The sequence below is a fragment of the Ovis aries genome, chromosome 4 (assembly GCF_016772045.2).
Source record: "Ovis aries strain OAR_USU_Benz2616 breed Rambouillet chromosome 4, ARS-UI_Ramb_v3.0, whole genome shotgun sequence".
NCBI classification, from domain to species: domain Eukaryota; kingdom Metazoa; phylum Chordata; class Mammalia; order Artiodactyla; family Bovidae; genus Ovis; species Ovis aries.
The window spans coordinates 108,143,223-108,167,385 of record NC_056057.1 but is presented as its reverse complement, the minus strand read 5'-3'; the positions used below and the strand labels follow the sequence as shown (position 1 = coordinate 108,167,385).

Here is a 24,163-nt window from a genome sequence, read left to right as displayed (position 1 = left end):
TTGGTAGGTGTCCAATCAGAAAGTAGGCTAAACAAACAAACCAAAAAAAAAAATTAGTAGAAGGAAATAAATCATAAAGATCTGAGCAAAAATAAATGAAAAAGAAATGAAAGAAGTAATAGTAAAGATTAATAAAACTAAAAGCTGGTTCTTTGAGAGGATAAACAAAATTGACAAACCTTTAGCCAGACTCATTCAGAACAAAAGAGAGAAGAAACAAATCAACAAAATTAAAAAGGAGAGGTTACAACAGACAATGCAAAAATACAAAGAATTATAAGAGACTATTATGAACTATGGTTTTTCCTGTGGTCATGTATGGATGTGAGAGTTGGACTATAAAGAAAGCTGAGCGCTGAAGAATTGATGCTTTTGAACTGTGGTGTTGGAGAAGACTCTTGAGAGTCCCTTGGACTGCAAGGAGATCCAACCAGTCCATTCTAAAGGAGATCAGTCCTGGGATTTCCTTGGAAGGACTGATGCTAAAGCTGAAACTCCAGTACTTTGGCCACCTCATGCGAAGAGTTGACTCATTGGAAAAGACTCTGATGCTGGGAGGGATTGGGGGCAGGAGGAGAAGGGGATGACTGAGAATGAGATGGCTGGATGGCATCACGGACTCGATGGACTTGAGTCTGAGTGAACTCCGGGAGTTGGTGATGGACAGGGAGGCCTGGCGTGCTGCGATTCATGGGGTCGCAAAGAGTTGGACACAACTGAGCAACTGAACTGAACTGAACTGATTATGAACAACTATATGGCAATAAAATGGATAACTTGGAAGAAATGGACAGTTTCTTAGAAAAGTTCAACCTTCTAAGACTGAACCAAGAAGAAATAGAAATTATGAACAACCCAATTACAAGCACTGAAATTGAAGCTGTAATCATAAATCTCCCAAAAAGCAAAAGCCCAGGACCAGATGGTTTCACAGGAGAATTCTATCAAACATTTATAGAAGAGCTAATGCCTATCCTTCTAAAATTCTTTCAGAAAAATGCAGAGGAAAGAACCCTTCCAAACTCATTATAAGAGGCCACCATCACCCTGATACCAAAACCAGACAAAGACAACACAAAAAAAAGAAAACCACAGGCTGATATCACTGATGAACATAGATGCAAAAATCCTTAACAAAATTTTAGCAAACAGAATTGAGCAACATATCAAAAAGCTCATACACCATGATCAGGTTGGGTTTATTCCAGGAATGCAAGGATTCTTCAATATATACAAATCAATCAATGAGACACACCATATTAACAAATTGAAAGATAAAAATCATATGATAATCTCAATAGATAATGCAGAAAAAGCCTTTGACAAAATTCAGCACCCACTTATGATTAAAACACTTCAAAAAATGGGCATAGAAAGAACTTACCTCAACATAGTAAAGGCCATATATGATAAGCCTACAGCAAACATTATTCTCAATGGTGAAAAGCTGAAAGCATTCTCCCTAAGATCAGGAACAAGTCAAGGGTGTCCACTTTCACCACTACTATTTAACATAGTTTTGAAAGTCCAAGCTACAGTAGTCAGAGAAGAAAAAGAAATAAAAGAAATCCAGATCAGAAAAGAAGCAAAGCTCTCACTGTTTGCAGATGACATGATACTGTACATAGAAAACCCTAAAGATAGTTATCAGAAAATTACTAGAGCTAATCAGTGAATTTAGCAAAATTGCAGGATACAAACTCAATACACAAAAGTTGCTAGCATTTCTATATAGTAACAATGAAAAATCAGAAAGAGTAATTAAGGAATCAATCCCATTCACCATTGCAACAAAAAGAATTAGATATCTAGGAATAAACTTACCTAAGGAGAAAAAAGAACTGTACACAGAAAATTATAAAACACTAATGAAATAAATCAAAGATGACATAAACAAATGGAGAGATATTCCATCTCCCTGAGTAGGAAGAATCAATATTGTGAAAATGACTATACTGCCAAATGCTATCCACAGATTCAGTGCAATCCCTATCAAATTACAAATGGCATTTTTCACAGAACTAGAACAAAAAATTTCACAATTCATATGGAAACACAAAAGACCCCAAATAGCCAAAGCAGTTTTGAGAAAGAAGAATGGAGCTGGAGGAATCATCCTTCCTGACTTCAGGTTATACTACAAAGCTACAGTCATCAAGACAGTATGGTACTGGCACAAAAACAGAAATATAGACAAATGGAACAAGATAGAAAGCCCCAAAATAAAGCCATGCACCTATGGGTACCTTATTTTTGACAAAGGAGGCAAGAATATACAATGGGGCAAAGACAGCCCCTTCAATAAATGGTGCTGGGAAAACTGGACAGCTACATGTAAAAGAATGAAATTAGAACACTTCCTAACACCATACACATAGATAAACTCAAAATGGATTAAAGACCAGAAGCTATAAAACTCTTAGAGGAAAACATAGGCAGAACACTCGATGACATAAATCAAAGCAAGATCCTCTATGACCCACCTCCTAGAGTAACGAAAATAAAAACAAGAGAACAAGTGGGACCTGATTAAACTTAAAAGCTTTTGCACAGCAAAGGAAACTGTAAGCAAGGTGAAAAGACCCTCAGAATGGGAGAAAATAATGGCAAATGAAACAACAGACAAAGGATTAAATTCCAAAATATACAAACAGCTCATACAACTCAATGCCAGAAAAACAAACCACCCAATCAAAAGGAGGGAAAAAGACCTAACCAGACATTTCTCCCCAAAAGACATACAGACGGCTAGCAAACACATGAAAAGATGCTCAACATCATTCACTATTAAAGAAATGCAAATAAAAACTACAATGAGATTATCACTTCACACCTGTCAGAATGGTCATTATCAAAAAGTCTACCAACAATAAATGCTGGAGAAGGTGTGGGGAAAAGGCAATGCTCTTGCACTGTTGGTGAGAATGTAAATTGATACAGCCACTATGGAAGACGGTATGGAGATTTCTTAAAAAAAACTAGGAATAAAACCACCATATGACCCAGCAATCTAGTCATAATACCCTGAGGAAACCAGGATTGGAAAAGACACATGTATCCCATTGTTCACTGAAGCACTATTTACAGTATTTACTAGAACATGGAAGCTACCTAAGTGTGCATTGACAGATGAATGGATAAAGTTGTGGTACGTATACACAATGGAATATTACTCAGCCATAAAAAGGAACACATTTGAGTCAGTTCTGATGAGGTGGATGAGCCTAGAACCTATTACACAGAGTGAAGTGAGTCAGAAAGAGAAAGATAAATATCGTGTTCTAACACAAATATACAGAGTCTAGAAGAATGGTACTGAAGAATTTACTTACAGGGCAGCAATGGAGAATCAGACATAGAGAACAGACTTACGGACATGGGGAGAGGGGAGGAGAAGGTGAGATGTATGGAAAGAGTAACATGGAAACTTACATTACCATGTGTAAAACAGATAGCCAATGGGGATATGCTCTATGGCTCAGGAAACTCACACAAGGGCTCTGAATCAACCTAGAGGGGTGGGATGGGGAGGGAGATGGGAGGGAGGTTTAAGAGGGAGGGGATATACGTATACCTATGGCTGATCCATATTGAGGTTTAACAGAAAACAACAAAATTCTGTAAAGCCATTATCCTTCAATAAAAAAAAAATAAATAAGAAAGTTGGCTAGTGGATTGGATGAAATTGGGATAAGTAGGCAGTCACATTGAGGAGCGCATGGCAACCCACTCCAGTATTCTTGCCTGGAGAATGCCCGTGGACAGAGGTGCCTGACGGGCTACAATCCATGGGTCACAAAGTGTTGGACATGAATGAGAGATTAAGCACAGCACAGCACAGGCAGTCATACACAAACAAGGGTACAACTACAGTAGTTAAAAAGTTTAGTAGATGTTATCTTAGAGGAGTGTTGGTGATATTCATGAAGCAATCATCTCTTTGCTACTAGTTAAGCAAATGGGTGGAAATAATCAACAATGGGAAGTATGGTTAGTACAGCTTAAGGGCTGAAGTCACTGAAAATTCAGCAGAAGATGAATGGACAGGAAAACTAGGGATGAAGTCTGATGCTATTGCTTCATCTAAAAAACGAATTATGTGACTGCACCGAGGCCGAAAATATTGCCCTCATCCCCACACTGCTGCTTAGTCACTTCACTCGTGTCCAACTCTGTGCCACCCCATAGACGGCAGCCCATCAGGCTCCCCCGTCCCTGGGATTCCCCAGGCAAGAACACTGGAGTGGGTTGCCATTTCCTTCTCCAATGCATGAAAGTGAAAAGTGAAAGTGAAGTTGCTCAGTCCTGTCTGACTCTTAGCGACCCCATGGACTGCAGCCTACCAGGCTCCTCCGCCCATGGGATTTTCCAGGCAAGAGTACTGGAGTGGGGTGCCTGTGTCTTCTCCCATCCCCACACTACATAGCCTTTATTATGAGAAATGATCATAGATGGTAAAAGGAATCTTAGAAATTTAACAATATTGACACATTTCTGATATGAATTGGTGATGTCGAAAAGCTCAAATGAGAAGACTGGTTAACAAGGGAAGGATCAATCATTATTTGATATTAATTAGCTATAACAAGTATCTTTCCCATTCCCACTCATTTCAGAGGATCAAGGGAAAAACCACTTCTCAGGGAGTGAGACAAGAAACTAACTTGACCATAATCACTTAGTGGCACAATAACATTATCGATCACACAAGGTTCTTCTTTAAGATTCTTATTCTATTCAGGTACTCACTTGTGTGTTTAATTAAGATACCTGGCATTATGCTACATTTATTTTTCTTACTGTTTTTGACTCATTACATTTGGAGATTTATTAATGTAGACATATTTAATTCTAGTTCGTTACTTCTAACCCCCTGCATGTGTATGCCTCTGTGCTCACTCACTTAGTCGTGTCTGATTCTTTGCGATCCCATGGACTGTAGCCCACTAGGTTCCTCTGTCCATGGGATTTGCCAGGCAAGAATACCAAAGTGGGTTGCCATTTCCTTCTCCAGGGGATCTTCCTGACCCAGGGATCAAACCCGAGTCTCCTGCATTTCCTGCCATGGCAGGTGGATTCTTTACCACTGAGCCACCAGGAATGCTCAGCCCTCTGAATGGTATTCCAGTATTTGCATATAGCGCCATTTCCTATCTCTTTCTCTGCTAGTGGCCACTCATGTACCACCAGCTCTTTGTTGGTTCCAATTATGCGACAGTAAACATCTGAGAACTTATCTTTCTTCTCTTTATAGAAGAGTATGTGTGGGGTAAATTCTCAGGAGCGAAAACACAAAGACATAGACTATGAACATGAGAGAACTTCACAAATATCACTAAGCTGTTCCCCATAAAAACTGCACAAATTATACCTCCACTCTCACCGCAGGAGGCCTCCTATTTCTCCACAACTCTGCCAGTACTTTATATTATCTGGCATTTTAATTTTTGCCAATCTGATGGCTATAAATGGGTTTCTCATTTATTCTTGCTTGTTTCATGTAATAGGTTGTTTAGCATCTTATAAGTAAGTGGCAGATGTGATGTTCAATGTATTAAGCCATCTGGCTGAGGTTGGGGTGTAGTTTCAAACTCATATTTGGTAAATAGATTATTTCACAAACTGTGGAAAAATTATTTTAAACTTTTTAAATAGGTCAAAAAGTATCTCATATGTATAAGTTTCAAAAAACAACAACAACAACAACAACAGGGGGAAAAACTTCAGTGGGTTACATTTTCCACCAAATGGTAACTAATCACCATGGAAGGTCCTTGGCTTGGAGTCTCCTAGTAAGAATGTGGAATCAATGGAGATAAACAAGTGAGATGCTGTCTTCATGTAAACCCAGCTTCCTCACTCTTCATGTCTTACCTCAGCATTGTACCTGCTCTGATTAGTAATTTTTATACGAACCCATTGAGAAATAGGACAGTTTTGCTTTTGTTTCTTAACAAAAGACAACTGGATCCTAAGAGGCTGATGTGAAGACAAAGTGAAGGCCAAGTACTCAAGTCATCCAGGGACAATGGAGACAGATGAAGGAGGGGCAGCACGGCCATTTAAATGTTATTGTGGGTGGTTTAGTCACTAAGTCATGTCTGACTCTCATGACCCCATGGACTCTAGCCCGCCAGGCTCCTCTGTCCATGGGATTCTCCAGGCCAGAATACTGGAGTAGGTTGCCATTTCCTTTTCCAGGTGATCTTCCTGATCCAGGGATTGAACCCAGGCCTCCTGTATTGCAAGCAGATTCTTTACCAACGAAGCTACAAGGGAAGACCCTGAAACATCATTATCTCTGGCTAAAGGCAATGTTGACAATCTCTTCAGTGATTCCTTACTCATTCAAAGTTCTCTTCTTGAATAGCTTAATCACATCCTTTCTGCATTTTTCTTCTTGTCTTTTAGAAAATTAATTAGTGATAGTTCCTTATATAACTCAAGGTTTTTTTTTTTATTATTGATGTACAAATATCACTACCTGAACCATCATTTCTACTTATATTGGTTGTCCTTTGTTAACCAAAATATTTATTTTTAATATAGGCAAACCCACCATTTTTTTTTCTTTACCAAGCTCATGTGAGTTTGGGGGTCTGTTTCTGAGGTGTCAATCCTTCACCAAATGCCTATTTTTTCTTATACAAATGTATATCAATGTGTTTTACTAATCGTTGCTTTGCAGTGTGTCTTAATATCTGAAGGGGTACTCATTCCCTTTCATCCTTTCCTTAGTCCAAAATCTTACATTTTTCTTAGTTATATTATTTTTCGATATATATTTAAACCAATGTACTAATTTGCCGCATGATTCCTATCACAATTTTTTATTGGAAATGCATTTGATAATATTAAATTTGGAAAAGGTGCCATTTTCACAAGAAAAAAAAGGCATTTTTACCTATTCATGAATTTGGTAATTGTCTACCTTTATTTAGATTTCCTTTTTTGTCCTTTATTAAAGTCTTATAGTTTTTATTTATAAATCTCTTGTGTGTTTCATTAAATTATTTCCTACATATTTTATAACTTGTGTTGCTACTGTATTGGTATCTTATTTTTATTCTATTTTCTAATTGATTATTTCTGGTTTAGATTAACTTCATTTATTTATATCAGTTAATCTTATATTAAGAAATCTTGCTGAACTTTCTTCCTGGTGTGACTCATTTGCCCATTAATTTTCTTGGACCTTAAATGTAACTGATCACATCATCAGCAAATAATTATAATATATCCTCCTCTTTATCAATTACTATTTTTTTTCCTTTTGTGTTGGCTAGAATTCCAAATACTGTGTTGCTAAGTCTTATTCCTGACTTTACAAGAAGTGCCTTAGATTCCATTAAATACATTTGTTGTAGAATTTTTATATGTAGTTTTTATTAGGTTATAAAGTTCCTCTAGCTTCCTAAGAATTCTCATCATTTTTTTCAAGTGTATTGAGATAACTTTGTTTTTCTTTACTCAACCAACGTGAAAGTAAACTTATAGATTTTTCTGAAGTTGAATCATTTGTATATCCCTGAGAAAATTGCCCCTTGGTAAAAAAAAGTTTTTTAAAAAAATGTTAAATTTCCCTGGATAATATTTAACTGTTTTAATTTATAAAATTAGTGTAAATATTTTATATAATATACTAATGAGAATTATTTTAATCTACTTTATACAACTATCATAAAATGAGTTGGGCAATTTTTCTTTTTTCATTTTCTGGAAAAACATATAACATATGTGGATTATATGTGTTCATGCTCAGCTGTGTCCAACTCTTTGCAGCCCTATGGACTGTAGCCCTCCAGGCTCCTCTGTCTATGGAATTTTCCAGGCAAGAATACTGGAGTAGGTTGCCGTTTCCTTCTCCAGGGAACTTCCTGACCCAGGGATTGAACTCAATCTCCTGCAGCTCCTGCACTGTAGGCAGATTCTTTACTGCTGAGCCATTGAGGAAGCCTAATGTGGATTGTATAATTTATAGTATATTTTATTTACATTTATTATTATATTTATATCCCCTTGAAACTCTGGTAAAATCCACCAGTAAAAGAATTTTCCATGGGAGTAGTGAGAAAGGCAGAGGGCTTATGTTTTCAGTAGCAATTCAATGTTACTAATGATCATAATTGTATATAAAATTATTATTTTTTCTTGGGCCAGTTAGGCTTTTATTTTTAGTTGTGTGTCAACTACAACCATAAATACTTTTTAATAATATTATCTTCTTATTTTTAATCTCTACTACATCTATTTTAGCTTCTACCTTTTTGTTTTTTAATTCATTTGTATCTTTTGTCACTTTTCCTCAGTGAAAATATAGAAATGCATGTCTTTTTATAACCTTCAATCAATGTGAGGTTTTGTTTATGATCTGCTCTGGTTTTTTTCTGTGCCTTTGATTTGTTAATTTAGCATTACAATTTCATGTATTTTTGATACTTGAAGTTTATTCTATTACCCTTTTCATTTCACTTATATTTTTATAAATTTACCCCCAAATTTTGCAAAGCCCCCAAGGAAATTAACTTTTCCTTCCCAGGGCCATAGATAGTCACCAAACTCAATAGCCTAACTTGATCTCTTCTCTGCTGAAGCCAGAAAGAAGCAGTGTCTTTTCTCCCTAGAAACAGGCCTCCCTCCAGTCAATTTGCAATCTGGTGACAAATGGCTGTGGAATGTGGAGATGATGTAAGTATTTCCAGTCTCTGTTCAAACACAGATCCCACATGATTCCAAGTCTGAGAAAACTCACCCCAGCCCTCCGAGCAGGGACAGAGGCACCACCACTCCGAGGAATCCCTGGGCCCAAGCAGACAATCCCCGTGTTGACACAACCCTTCAAACAAAGCCAGACTCCAGCCAAAGAAAATGTTGTGTATAAAACTCCAAACCCCTGTCGCTGGTTAATTTTGCTTCAGGTCAGGGCTTATCCATCCTGCAAATTATGTCCAAGAGCCTCTTGGCGCTGTTTCCAAAATTCTGAACCATGACTACACTGCTGTTTATGAATAATACCACCACATCTGTGAGTCCTGATCACTCAGGAGGCCTGCCCAGACTGAGTCCCTTCCCAGCTGCTTCCCTCCTTACAGGGAAACTACGTGCATCAAAAGAATGCCAAGGGGAGGGCACTCTACACGCTGAAGCTCAGTGCCAGGGAAAGGCCAGCTCGCGTTCTCTACTGGAAAATGCCTTGACCGCGGCTCTTCAACATCATAATAATTATAAGTGACATTTATGGAGCATTTTAGGAATTATAAAATGTTTTCATAAGTAAGATCTCATCTCCAAACAGCATTTTACATGTCAATTATACCTCAATAAAGTGCAATTTTTTTTTAAATAAAGTGTTATGTTTTAAAAGAAAGAATAAGAGGAGAGAAAATACAGACAACAAGGACACACAACTTTGCTGAGGATTTTCCCCAAGTACAAAGATATCAGGGCTAGACAGAAAAATGGGATCAAGAAAGATTTTCTTTAAGATGGGAGAAGTATCAGTTTGTTTAATTACACATGTGCGAGGAATCTAAAGTAGTCTAATTCTTAAAAGAAGGAAATACTAGAGTGGTTGCCAGGGGCAGGGGGATGGAGGAAATGGGGAGTTGTCATTCAAAGGGTAAAAATTCCAGCTTTGTTTGGTAAACAGCTTCTAGAGATCTGTTGTACAACATCGGGCCTATAGATAACAACATTGTATTAATGCACTTCAAATTCCGATAAGACAGTAGGTCTTATGCTAAGTGTTCTTGCCATTAAAAAAAAAGAAGAAGAGAAAGACAGACCCAAAGAAACTCTGGGAGTTGTTAGGCATGTCTGTTCCCTTAATTATGGTGATGGTGTCACTGGTGTGTGCCCATGTCCAAATACATCAGATTGAACAAATTAAATGTGTACACATTTTTGTATTTCAATTATACCTCAAGAAAACTATTTCAAAATAAAATAAAATGTCCAAACTCTGTTAATTAGACACAGGAATTATCATTCTCACGTTTAAGTTATGTGAGCTAAGGCTCGAAGAAGGTAAATTACTTCTTCAGTATACTGAGCTAAACAAACAAAACCAAATTTGGGAAAGAAATCTAGAATTTTGGAACCCAGAGTTTTTGTTTCCAATTCTTCCCTTCTCCCTGGGATTTGGGTTCTGCCCTCACTTCCGGCCTCTGGAGTAGCTCCTTATACTTTATGGAGAAGAGGAAATGGGAAGGGAAAGATGCCTTGCTCCCTGTAAGGACATCATTCAACCCTCCACATTACCTTTAATGGAAGAATTATGTAGAGAGTGAAACAATTGCTTGTTATCAATGGGGAAAGACATCTTACTATCATGGAATCATTTTCCATGTAAATATTCCACGACTGCTGCTGCTGCTAAGTCACTTCAGTCGTGTCCGACTCTGTGCGACCCCATAGACGGCAGCCCACCAGGCTCCCCTGTCCCTGGGATTCTCCAGGCAAGAACACTGGAGTGGGTTGCCATTTCCTTCTCCTGTGCATGAAAGTGAAAAGTGAAAGTGAAGTGACTCAGTCGTGTCCGACTCTAGCAACCCCATGGACTGCAGCCTACCAGGCTCCTCCATGTATGGGATTTTCCAGGCAAGAGTACTGGAGTGGGGTGTCATTGCCTTCTCTGAAATATCCCATGATGGAGATGTGCAAATCTGTGATGAACAGACACAAGCATTTGATTTACCTGGCTGAAAAATGGAGACTGTAGCCTTGCTACCATGCTCTCCCTTTCTGGTCTCTTTTCATCTTCCTAAACCTTTAACTTTGGAGCACTCCCTTACTCAGTCTGGGGACCTTTCCTTTTCTCTCTCAACTTCGCTCATTCCCATAGTGATCTCATCGAGTTTCATGACTTAAAGTATCACCTATCATTGATGACTTCACATCTACACCTCTAGCTTGAACCTGTCCTGTGAAATGCAGATCACACGTCCAGCTGTTGCTTAGACAGATCCACTTGGACATCTAACAGACATTTCAAACTTAACATGCCCCTCACTGAATTTCTGACCACTCTTTCTCCCCACAGTCACTGCACCTGAGGTCTTCTTCATCTCAGGTAATGATGCCTCTATTCTTCCTGCTTCTCAGGTGAAAAGTCATTCTGACCCCTCTCTTCCCTTCACATCTCATATTCAATCCATCAGGAAATTCTGCTGCCTCTACATTTAAAATGCATTATAAAAAATATTAATAAGTCAAGTGTATTCAAAACCCAATCTTGTCTCACCACTTCTATTGCTTTTCTCATCTAAATCATAATTTTTTTTCATCCTGATTATTGTATTGCTGATTTCTGCTTCCAACTTGGCCCTCTAAAGTTTATTCTCAGCACAGTAGCCAGACTGGGTGGTTTTTTTTTTCTTTTTTCTTTTTTTTTTAATAACAGTTATTTCGGCCAGTTTCTCACAGTTCCCCGCAAGGCGCCCCCTACTGGCCGTCCACAGCTTTTCTGGCCTCATCGGCCACTCTTCCGTCCTCGCTCCACCCCAGCCACCCTGGGCTCCTCTTTGTAGCTCAGACCCACCAGACCTGCTCCCCCATTCAGTATCTCTCACTGGCTAATTCTTCTGCCTGGAATGCCGTTCCGCAGACATCCAGATGATTCACTGCTGTACCTCCTTCCAGCTTTGTGTCAAATGCCTCCTTCCCACTAAAGCCTTCCTTGAGCATCCTATTTAAAATTTCATGTCACCCCCTCACAATCCCTAGCCTCCTTTATTTTTCTCCATTGGATTTACTTTCAAATACGCCATCTAACTTATCTAATTTGGCTACTATCTCTCTCATCTCCCTGAAATGTAAGCTTTGTGAAGACAGAAATTTTTGTCTATTTTGCCCCTTGATCTACACGCCAGTACTTAGAGCGAAGCCTGGCACACAGTAGGTACTCAATAAGCATGTGCTGAATTGTTAAAGTACAAGTGGATGGGTGAATGGACTGGAACAGATGACCTCTAAGCCATATGCGGCTGGTGCACATATGCATATGGATAGGAGGGATAATAATCAAAAAATCACGAGCAAGTCTTCAGCCCCCAAACTTAGAGGGACCTGCCAGTGTTGTCAAGTTCATGCTCCATACCCCAGAGTCAAGTTCAAGTTCCTACTCCAGAGTCAGGAGTATCCTTTGGTGGAAATGGCCCAGGATAGTTTCTTGGGGTCCTTGCACACATGTGAGAGTTAAAAACAATCCATTCATGCATCTCAACAGCCAGCTCCCTGCCCTAGACACTGGACAGGCTAACACATCTCAGACCTGCGGACTTGATCCTTCTCCACAGGTTCTAGAACTTCCCCCGGTCCAGCATGCACAGATGGGAATGGGCATTGCTGTGATGACAGAGGAGCATGGAACACTCCGGGGAGTGAGTGGGCACCAGTAGGACAGAGGGTATTCTGGGCAGGTGGTCAGGGTGAAACAGGAAGCTGTTTCTCTCTGGACAGCTGCAGAGCCACTGTGAGTGCGCCAAGCCCTCCTAGGTGTTCAACCTTGAGGAGGGATTCTGTGACGAAAGAATTCATCATAGGATCCTTTCGCTCTTGCCCTCCCTCTGGAAGGGACTAGTATATCCTTCTCCTCCCCATCGCCCCAGCTCTCCAGGGATATAAAGCAAGCTAAGGTTATAGGACCGACCGCACACAGCTAATCAGAAGCTGCCGTGGAAATCCCCTCCGGGTGCTCACCCTTCTGCAGCCTCTCCATCCTCACTCGTCTCCTTTCCAGCCCTCCTCCTCCTCCACACCTGCTTGCTGCAGTTCTGGAGTCTGCTGTTTCCATTTCACCTGTGATCTCTCTAATCTCCAGTCACCATGATCTGAATCTCCTGTCCACCCTTGTCTCTGAGCCCAGGTAAGGAAAAGCCTGTGGGGTAGGAGAGAGGAAGAGAAACACCAAGAGCAGAGCATGGAAACTAGGGACTCAAAATGCTTCCCAAGTAGGTTTGCCCTGGAGAGACCACTTCTTCTGAGAGAAAGAGCCCCCTCCTTAGATCAGATCCACTGCCCCCACAGCAGTAAACCCTGGGGCACTTGATGTTCAAGGTGTTGTCTCCTGTGGAGCCCTTCAGCCCCGGGTGCCCTGAGGTGGGGAGGGGGCTTGAGAAAGGTGAGGTGGCCACAGATGCCAGCCCTGCTAGCCTCTGCTTCTATTTTTATTGAATGGCCTTTGCCCAAATGCCTCTCTTCTGCCTCAGCTTTCTCATCTAAAAGGGAGAGAATTCTATCTTGTCAAACAAACAGAGGTTTTCACGGTGAGAGACATCCAACGATATTTCGGTCCTCTAGAATAACATGTAAGAATAGAATGGAAGAAAATATGATTTTTTCAACTCCTAAGCAGAAAAGAAAGTACTCAAGAACATTTTACCTGTGATTATCATTTTACTTCGTGGAACACAAAAACTTGACCTCTGACAATGCCATGACAGGGAAGCTTCCATGGACGCCTCCCATACCGGACAAAGAATGAAATCCCTGGGCCCCAGACATACCAACCACAGGGCCTCCCCTCGAAGAAGACCCAGGCCCCCGTCAGAGCCCACGTTTGGGCTGGCTGAATCCTGTGCATTCTACCTTCTTTCCTCTAGGAATTTGTTGCTCCTTCTCAGCGACCACAGGAGTCTTCTAAAGCAGGAGGATGGTGGGGGGATGTCCCGTTGGAAAAAGGTCCTGAAGCTAAAAGTAGGCACACAACTCTTACAGATAATGGTTTTCCTGAGATGCCTGTGACGTTCTGAGGCAATATTCCAAAGAAATCAGCAGCTCTGTCTTCTAATAGGTGGCTGGCTCAGGAAATCAACATTTTTCCTTAACCATGGTGGGTTTTTTTTTTTTCCATTTTAATGAATCATGAAAATATCCTGACAGAAGAGAGGTAGCTTCAATTTCTTCACCCATTTCTTAGTCCCAGCTCTCTCAGTCTGTGACCAACAAGAAACAGTCTTCTGGGTTTTGGGGGGAACTCTCTATTTTGTAGCACCAGATGAAGTTGGAAATTAAAAATATTTTCCAACCTACTAAAACCAACTTCATGGAAAATGATAGTTGATTTTCAAAAAATTTTTGAGAATAAATTAGACTTTTTATAGAGTGAAAATGCAAATATTTACTCAAGTAGACAGAGTAACTGACCCTAAGGCCTAGAATACTTTTAAAAAATGTAACATCGTAAAGTAATTAGCCTCCAATTAAAACAAATAAATTTATATTTTAAAAAATGTAACAGCACAATGATCATACATTTATGTGTGATAAGCTGACCTTCATGGTCCCAGAACTGGGACAGTCTCCTTGCCAGACAATTTTGATGTTGAAGATTAAAATGCTCATTTTTGAAGCATATTCCTCTTCCTCTGGTGGAAGAGATATTAATTTAAATGGGTTCTGCTTCGTTCAAACAGGGAGTTTCTTTAAAAGCATTAAAGGCAGAGAGCCGGCTCTAAAATCAGCAGGACTCCTAAGTTTGTATGGTTCAAAGCTCCTCTCCAGATGAAAGCGGAGAGACCGGCAAGCCTGAAATGACACTTCACTCAAAGTTCTAATCCCACTATTGATTTTTGGAGAAAAGAGAACTAACAGCAGCAACTATTCAACAAACAGTGGAACTCTTAACACAAGTGCACACATTGTCATGATTCTGAATTGTCAGGCAACTGAGGACAAAATGCTGACCAAATGCAAAACCCAAGGTAACCTATTGACCCAGAGCAGGAGAACTAAAATGTCCAGAGCTATAACCATCATTTCAAGAAGGGGTCCAGAGCAGACACAGGAAATATCAAGAGCATCTCGTTTTTATAACATGTAGAAGGGGAAAAGCAAGAATGTTTGTATAAAGAAAACATTCCCCATTAAATCTGCTTAAATGCTTTTAGGGGATAAAGATGCCAAAAAGAAACTAGCAAGGACTTCTTTTATTTAGACTTTCAAAAGCCTTTGACAAGCTATCTTACCAAATTTAGTCATGGGGGCTCAGTAGACTGCTTTATCATGTAAGAGAAACTGGTTCACAAGGCAGAAACATGCCAGAAAGGAGGCTCATATCCCAGGGGTCGAGGCTGAGATCATAAATGGTTGGAGGAGGGAGCACAGTGAAATCTCTACAACCAAAGATGATATTTAGCTCCTTTGAGTAAAGAAATTACCAAATTGATGCAAAAATAAACACACACACACACACACACACACACACACACTAAAAGATGTAATTTTGCATGACAAAGCATGAAAAAGGTAAATGAGGGTTTTTTTAATAAACAAGTTTTTTAATTTAGAACACAGATCTGAATCTGAAATATATAAAAATGTAAATGTATGATAATTAATGAGATTCACATTACCTGTCATAAACCAAGGAAAAGGCCGATGACATAGGAAAAAGAGTTATTATAGTAATTACGGCAGTCAGTTGCTCTGCAGGTGGCACTCATGGGCTGACATGATGCTGTAGGAGTTGGGTGAAAGCATGGTGTGATTAATAACCATCTCTTCATGACTGCTTTGAGCCCAGCCCTGTGCCGTGAGCTTCCTTTGTAGGATGCCTAGGAATTAGACACCGTTACCTCCGTTGAGATGTACAGAGATGGAGAATCAGGGAAACTGAGTACCTCAACTGCAGGTAATGTGGCCAGTAAGTGACTGAGCCAGGATTTGAATTCACAGATGTCTTCTTCCAAAATCTGTACAGGCTTAGAAAGATGATGGGAAACCAAAGAGAAAAAAAGTGGAAAGAGAGAGAGGTGGGAGAAAGAAAAATGAAGATGAAGATAGACAGAGATTTATCTATTATGACTATCTCTGCTTTTCTCCCCGTGAGAAAACCATTCTTCCCTAAATCCAGAATACTATGCACACCTTTGTTTCATGGATCCCAGACAATCATGGGGTGAGGAGATTTTCGTGATGGAAAGATGAATATTCAGAGGAAATGTGATCTAAGCTCGTCAAGGCATGAAGGACAGAGATGAGAATGCTTTCAGTCTTGCTGTGCGTGTACTACATGTGGGTTTTGTGCTAGCTTTTACATGTTACCTCACAGAATCCTCACATGTCCCTCCTTTGCTGTCCCTATTCAACATAAGGAGGCAAGGTTTCAGAATGTTAATTAACTCATCCACAACCTGAATCGAGCATCAAATACCAAAGCAAAAATTTAGACTGTAGGGAGTCTTTCTACTTCACTGAGGATTAAGGAAAAGAAAAAAAAAATCTTTCCGGCCAGGCTTCTCTGTCCATGGAATTTTCCAGGCAAGAATACTGGAATGGATTGCCATTTCCTTTTCCAGGGGATCTTCCTGACCGGGGTGGAACCCGCCTCTCTTGTGTCTCCTGCATTGCAGGCAGATTCTTTATCACTAGCGCCACCTGGGAAGCCCTTTGAATGCACAGTGTGTATTTTTCATAAAAAGATGCACTGGATGAAAATAGATTTCAGAACAATTTGTGTAAATTCATAAGCCAGGTGCTCATGACAGGTTATTAAGTCAAATAATGGAAATTCAGGCATATTGACAATTCTAGATTTAATTTCTTATGGGGCAATGATCTGATTTTTCTGTGACCTCTCCCCTGGTGTTTTTGTAAACAATAATACTAGATCCATGGACTCAGGTCTACTCGGGAAGACAATTCTGGCAGCAAACAGAACCATCAAACAGGAGTTCTGAGTCCAGCTCTGCTGCCAACAGATAGTGGTGAGGTCCCAGGCTGGCTATATGACCTCTCTGCAGCATCCCTTGCTATAACATGAAGATCTGGACCATTTGACTTTCAAGTTAGTTCAGTATCATATTTTATGGAATCTTCAAGAGGGGCCTGAACTGCTTGCCTTTCAAATCTCCCCACAACCTCTCCTTCGAAGTGCTTCATCTGGCTATTAAAATGACCAGCTAAAAACATCATTATTACAGATGATTTTATTTATTCTACATAGTGGAAAATCAAATCCCAGATCTATGTCCCCAGCCCAACCACATCCAGATGTTCTGAGCCACCAGGCAGCTATTAATCTGTGAGTGCTCCACAGAGCCTTATACAATCAGGAAAGCAGGTCTGCCAGGACGGTAACAATAGGAATGAAGAACATCAAGGCTAAGTGGAAATTCTTTTTAAATCTGCTGTCTTAGATCATTTGTATGTCTGCTTACATCCACATCCTCAAGAGAAATGTCAGCAGAGGGAAATTTGAGGACAGAAAGGTCTTGGAGGGTGCAGGTAATTCCTGGGCAAGGGGGGTGGGAGATGTGGGTAGAGGAACAGAGTGTGTCTTATGTGAGAAGAATTTTTAGGAGACTGATAAAGAGGGAAGACAGTTATAGGGGATAAAGCCATGGACTAGCATGGACTAGATTGCTGGAGTGAAAACCTGGCTTTATTGCTAACTAGCTTCATGACATTTAATTCCTTTAGTCCTCAATTTGTGTGAGTGTGAAGTCGCTCAGTCATGTCCGACTCTTTGCGATCCCGTGGACTGTAGCCTGCCAGGCTCCTCTGTCCATGGGATTCTCCAGGCAAGAATACTAGAGTGGGTTGCCATTTCCTTCTCCAGGGGATCTTCCCAACCCAGGGATCAAACCCGGGTCTCCTGCATTGCAGGCAGACACTTTATCCTCTGAGCCACCAGGGAAGTCCTCAATTTACCTGTTAGATAAGTACAATAAGAGCTCACCTCCCTCATCAGATTGTTGCTAGGATTAAGTGAGTTAAATGTATGGAGTCCGTACATGCACTTGCCTGACACTCTCTCAGCTATGGTTGTTGAAGCGTGAGAATATGGCCCTTCTGGCCCTGAAGGAGGAAGGTGAGGCTTTCTTTTCCCTCTGTAGCATCTCCTACTAGGCTGGAGCCTGGTTTTGAACAAACTACTGCACTTGTGAAAGTGAGCGTTCTCCTTCTCCCTCCCAGGGAAAGGACTTTTCTAACATACATTCCTTGAGATTGTGAGAAATCCTCCCAAAAACTCTAGACAAAGTAGAAACACTCCTCAGTCTCCTTTAGCTTGAACTGAGCTGTCCGGCTTGCTTTCCATGTTTGTAAACATGACGCGCCTTGAGCTTTGGGTTATTGGAGCCACTACCCAGCCTTTCACAACATCTCCATTTCTGTGAAGCATGCACGTGAGGGGGAAAGAAATGGACTGTTTGTGTCTCTCTGCCCTCCACCCCCTGCTTCTCGAAGGAGATGAAAAGGAAGAAGTGAAAGACGGAGGGGGTCAGCAGAGGCAGAGTGAAGAGAGCTGGTCCCTGCAACAGCTTCGTCCTGCCTGAACCTCCAGGACACTAGGCTTCTGTCTCTTGGCCACATCCACAGCTACAACACCTGGCGGGGACGAGGCTGCCAACTCAACACAGGTTTGTGAAATTTGTCCAAATGACGGAGCACAGCGGGGCGAGGCAGGGAATGATAGGAAGTGATTCCACGTCCCTCAGACCCACCCACAACCCCACCCTATTCCTCCCCCATCAATGCAACAATGCAGACATCTGTTCAAGGCATTCCCCTCAGATGACAAAAAGGAGCACAGGCTGACACTGGTAGATGTAAATCCGCAGAACTCTCTTCAACAAGGAGCATCAATAGCAAAGAGCGAGCTCTTGGCATTCCTTCCTGTTCTTGTATTCAGTTTACCAGTTTTATTTCTGCTGCACTCTGTAGTATAACAACAAATTCCACTTCCAACACCGATTAGAAACAGTGACTCAAGGGCACTGAGAGGAAATAATAGCTGAGCTTATAATTTAAATTAATTTAAAAAGAGATATCATTAATGACTATTGGAAAAATCAGATGTCCTCCTCTAGTTGGCACGGCTCTGGATTTCTTACCACTTGATGGTCCCTGACTCTGGAGGTTTATAACAATTGCAGCCAACATACACGCTATCAGTGCTCTCCACTGTTGCCTGTAATGAGTCACCGGATAATACTCAGAGGCTCTGTTCTGACAGCAGATCTGGAATGTACTGCTACCTCCGAAGGGCAAGTTAGAACAGATGTACATGGCTTTTTGTCCTGCTGACGCAGTACTAATAAGACTGTTAGGATGTATTGTTCCAGATGGGCCCGGTCAGGGCTTTCTGCTAACCATCAGCTGCTGTCTGTGTCCACCTTAACGTCAGGCACAGACTCGGGTCTCTATTTAAAGCTGAATCAGTATGGATTGACTGACTAATGCCAGGGACGTTTCACATCCTCATATAGGGTCATGGGAAGTTCTGGATTCAATCTCAGGAATGCAGATTCTGATTCTAATTATCTGTCAACAGTTAAGCCCTTTATCCTGTCCCTCCCCAGATTTTTTTTTTCTCTTTAAAATTATGAGGTTGAATGAGATGATGACTAAGGTCTTCATCTGCATTAAAGTGAAGTCGCTCCGTCGTGTCCAACTCTGTGACCCCACGGACTGCAGCCCGCCAGGCTCCTCTCTCCATGGAATTTTCCAGGCAAGAATACTGGAGTGGGTTGCCATTCCCCTCTCCAGGGCATCGTCCTGACCCAAGGATCAAACCCAGGGCTCCTGCATTGCAGGCAGATTCTTTACCTTCTGAGCCACTAGGGAAGCTCTATGTTTTTGTAATTCTGCAGTACAAGGAAAGCAACTCAGAAATAGCAGCACAGGGCAGGAAGGAGGAAATAGAAGCAGAACCTATAGAACTCTTTCCCACAGTGCCTGCCTCTGGGCAGCCAGCTGAGGCTGAGGTCGACTAATACTGGTGGCTATACAAGACCCACAAAGCAAGTGGAGTCTGAAGAAAGGGTGTTCTTCCTAGGCGGAGGTCAAGAGGGATGAAAGGGTCTCAAATCAAGGTTTCTTTACAAACAGCATGTTGAGAAAGGAATTTTAAGAATTCTAGTCCAGAAGGCAGGAAAAACTGGACCAATTTTCAGAACAAGACAATAAAATGTTCTCAGTGGCTCAGAGGGTAAAGAATCCACCTGCAACGCAGGTGACCTGGGTTCAATCCCTGGGTTGGAATGATCCCCTGGAGGAGGGCATGGCAACCCACTCCTGTATTCTTGCCTGGAGAATCCCCAAGGACAGAGAAGCCTGGGGGGCTACAAGCCCATGGAGTCACAAAGAGTCCAGCAGGACTGCGCCAATAACCCCACGGGGAGGGAGTTGGAAATAAACACACAAACCCGCCCGCCTCTCCGCACCTCTACTGGCTCCTACCCTCTTAATTCCATCCAGCCCTTTCTTCACCAGCAGGGCCAGAGGAGCGGAGCCCACAAACTCCCCCTTCTCCTGCTTTCCCGCAGGTGCCTCTGGACCTGGACAGGTGGGTGCATGGCCAGCCCCAGCAATGCCACCCTGCCCCGGGGCTTTCTCCTGCAGGGCTTCGCTGAGTTCCCGCACCTGAGGCCGGCGCTCTTCCTGCTGCTGCTGGCCCTGCACCTGGCCACCCTGAGCGGGAACCTGCTCATCTTGCTGGCGGTGGCCTCCGCGACCAGCCGGCCGCCCATGCACCTCTTCCTGTGCCAGCTGTCAGCCATCGAGCTCGGTTACACGCTGGTGGTGGTGCCCCGCACTCTGGCCGACCTGGCCTCGCCGAGCCTGGGCCGAGGCAGCCCCATCTCCTTCCTGGGCTGCGCCGTGCAGATGCAGATGTTCGTGGCCCTGGGCGGGGCCGAGTGCTTCCTGCTGGCCACTATGGCTTATGACCGCTATGTGGCCATCTGCCACCCGCTCCGCTACGCGGCGGTGGTGACCCCCGGGCTGTGCGCGCGGCTGGCCCTGGCCTGCTGCCTCGGGGGCCTGGCGGTGTCCGTGGGGCTCACGGTGGCCGTCTTCCACCTGCCCTTCTGCGGCTCCCGCCTGCTGGTGCACTTCTTCTGCGACATCACCGCACTGCTGCACCTGGCCTGCACGCGGAGCTACGCCGAGGAGCTGCCTCTGCTGGGCGCCTGCCTGCTGCTGCTGCTGCTGCCCTCGCTGCTCATCCTGGCCTCCTATGGCGCCATCGCCGGCGCCCTGCGCCGCCTGCGCTCCTCGCGGGGCCGCTTCAAGGCCGTCTCCACCTGCGCCTCGCACCTGACCGTCACTTTCCTGCACTACGGCTGCGCCACCTTCATGTACGCGCGGCCCAAGGCCAGCTACTCCCCGCAGCGGGACCGCGTACTGGCGCTGGTCTACACCCACGTGACGCCGCTGCTCTACCCGCTCATCTACAGCCTGCGCAACCACGAGATCGCAGCGGCCATCCGCCAGGTGCTGGGGCGCTGGCGACCCCGCCAGGCCCCGGGTCAGGAGGGTCTGTCTGTGTGAGCCCTGATCGCAGGCAGGGGCCAGGCCAGAGTGGGCAGCTCTGCTCGCTCAAGTTTCCTCCATCAGCACGTGTCTGCGTTGTGGAGTGCCCGCAGGGAACTCAAGAACCGGATTCAAGAAGAGAGAATCTGGAAGCGTGTCCGCCTAAGAAGACCCTCCCAGCAGTGGCTCCATCCTACCCCCCTTCCATGTAGAAGAGAACCCTAGACCCCCACTTAGCGGCTCCAGGAGTATACCTGTCGAGTTCTTCCCACGTGCTGGGCCGGGGCAAGACCGTGGGCTTGGGGTGACAAAGAAGCCACCACACATGCCCCAGAGAGCTCACAGGGAGAGCGGAGGACGTGAGGAGTAAACAGGAGATGGGTGGAGTGGGCGCAGGCCAGACCTTTCCTGGGGAGAGCAGAGTCAGGCGAAGATTCCTGGGGGACAAAGATGGCTCGGTGGAGAACTGGACAATGGGAAGAGGTCGGCCGGATGAAGAGGAGAGTGAAGACTGCTCCAGATAGAAACGGTTCAACAGGGGTGGGGGCATTTGGGGGAAGGCCCTTGCAAAAAGCTGAAGGGTTTGAGTTCATGGAAAAATGTAATAGTTTGCCCCTCCTTGTGTGGCCACTCTGGCGGCAGCGTGGAGACTGGATTGGAGACATGGAGACCCGTGGAAGGGCTACCATATTCCAGGAGAGAGGTGATGGAGTCTGGATCGGAGTCGTGACACTGTGACTAAGGGATAAGGAGAGACCCAAACGATATACAGGTAGAGGAAACTACAGCACCTTGGTCAGATGTGAGGGTGAGGAGGAAGGAGGCGCTAAGGATCATTTCTAACCTAGGTCACAAGGTGGACGGTGGGACAATTTGCTGAAAAGGACACAGCAGCAGGTGCAAGGGAGAAGTGGGGGATGATGGGGATTTCCACTTAGAACATGTGGAGTCAAAGGGCAGCTAGGACAAGCCAGTGCAGACAGTAACCAAGGAGGCAAATGCTCTAATCTAGAGTTCAGGGGAGAGAGCCGAGAGGAGGGATGAATTTGAAATTGCAGAGAGCCAGCGAGAGCAGGAAGTGATCATTGCTCTCTAGCTGATGAGATTATAGGTGATTTATATTTTCTTGATTATATATTTTCCAAATTTCTCATAATAATTTTCAGTGGGTGTTACTCTTACATATAAAAATTATTATTTAGGGCAAATAATATTAGAGCCCCTCAGTGAATCAGAGGGGCTCCTCTGATCCGTCTATCCCTAGGATAAATGCCTGAAAGCTGTCTCCTGAAAGGTATGGAGTGAAGTGGCAGGGAACTCTACCCATGTGGTACAACAGAAGGAGGGCATGGAGGTGCTTTCATCCAGTAGCTTGGTGGAAATATTACTGTCAAAGATAAAATGAGGGGAAGTTCAAGGGAAGAATTACTAATCCACATTGCCTTGTAAAATTGACTACAGTAAATGTATTCCCTTGAGGTGACTGTTTCTATACAATGTTACTACATCGGTATATCCTAGTATAGTAAAGGGAACACACTGACACAAAACTTAGGCTACATTAGGGAAACTCAGGAATTTATTCCTCCATCATATGTGCAGCAAATAAATGTTTTTTGAATGATGGTTCCATGCCAAGGACTAGAGAGTTAAGGATTCAACTCTGATTAAAATGCCATGGAGAAGGCAATGGCACCCCACTCCAGTACTCTTGCCTGGAAAATCCTATGGATGGCGGAGCCTGGTGGGCTGCAGTCCATGGGGTCACTAAGAGTCAGACACGACTGAGCGACTTCACTTTCACACATTGGAGAAGGAAATGGCAACCCACTCCAGTGTTCATGCCTGGAGAATCCCGGGGACAGGGGAGCCTGGTTGGCTGCCGTCCATGGGGTCGCACAGAGTCAGACACGACTGAAGCGACTTAGCAGCAGCAGCAGCATAGACCTGGCACTGCAATCCAAATTATTAAAGGAATGAAGGTGGGGCTCATGTGGGGTTGGAAATCTGCTGGGGATTCAGGCAAATAAATAGGCATTGTGTTACCATGGAATGAGTACTGTGGTATGACAAGATCCTGTTGGAAGTGTTTTGCCTGGGCTTGGGGTGGTAGGAGTTATCAGAAGGTTCAGTTCAGTTTCGCTCAGTGTGTCCGACTCTTCACGACCCCATGAACCGCAGCACACCAGGCCTCCCTGTCCATCACCAACTCCCAGAGTTTACCCAAACTCATGTCCATTGAGTCAGTGATGCCATCCAGCCATCTCATCCTCTCTCATCCCCTTCTCCTCCTCCCCTCAATCTTTCCCAGCATCAAGGTCTTTTCAAATGAGTCAGCTCGTTACATCAGGTGGCCAAAGTACTGGAGTTTCAGCTTCAACATCAGTCCTTCCAATGAACACCCAGGACTGATCTCCTTTAGGATGGACTGGTTGGATCTCCTTACAGTCCAAGAGACTCTCAAGAGTCTTCTCCAACTCCACAGTTCAAAAGCATCAATTCTTCGGCGCTCAGCTTTCTTTATAGTCCAAGTCTCACATCCATACCTGACCACAGGAAAAACCATAGCCTTGACTAGATGGACCTTTGCTGACAAAGTAATGTCTCTGCTTTTTAATATGCTGTCTATGTTGGTCATAACTTTCCTTCCAAGGAGTAAGTGTCTTTTATTTTTTTTTTGTTTTTTTTTTTTTATTTTTATTTTTTGAGTAAGTGTCTTTTAATTTCATGGCTGCAGTCACCATCTGCAGTGATTTTTGAGCCCCCCAAAATAAAGTCAGCCACTGTTTCCCCATCTATTTGCCATGAAGTGATGGAACCAGATGCCATGATCTTAGTTTTCTGGATGTTGAGCGTTAAGCCAACTTTTTCACTCTCCTTTCACCTTCATCAAGAGGCTCTTTAG

The 24,163-nt window shown here is 43.2% G+C and overlaps 2 protein-coding genes across 2 annotated transcripts in view; one reads left to right on the top strand and one right to left on the bottom strand.

The window, feature by feature from the left end:
• The window catches only part of LOC101116903 (olfactory receptor-like protein OLF3), a 211,943-nt gene extending 202,883 nt beyond the window's left edge, over positions 1-9,060 (bottom strand). Inside the window, exon 1 of the mRNA XM_060415177.1 lies at positions 8,753-9,060. The gene's annotated coding sequence lies outside the window, so the exon portion shown is untranslated. The remainder of the gene's footprint in view (positions 1-8,752) is intronic.
• Positions 9,061-20,298: 11,238 nt separating this feature from the next.
• LOC101103061 (olfactory receptor 10AC1) lies at positions 20,299-21,329 on the top strand. Its single transcript, XM_015095125.3, has one exon. The coding sequence runs from the start codon at positions 20,299-20,301 to the stop codon at positions 21,274-21,276; it is 978 nt and encodes a 325-aa protein (XP_014950611.2). The 3' UTR covers positions 21,277-21,329.
• The last annotated feature ends 2,834 nt before the right edge of the window (positions 21,330-24,163 follow it).

Excerpts from the sequence above, each read along its gene's own strand:
- LOC101103061 (XM_015095125.3), top strand. The coding sequence starts at position 20,299 with ATGGCCAGCCCCAGCAATGCCACCCTGCCCCGGGGCTTTCTCCTGCAG.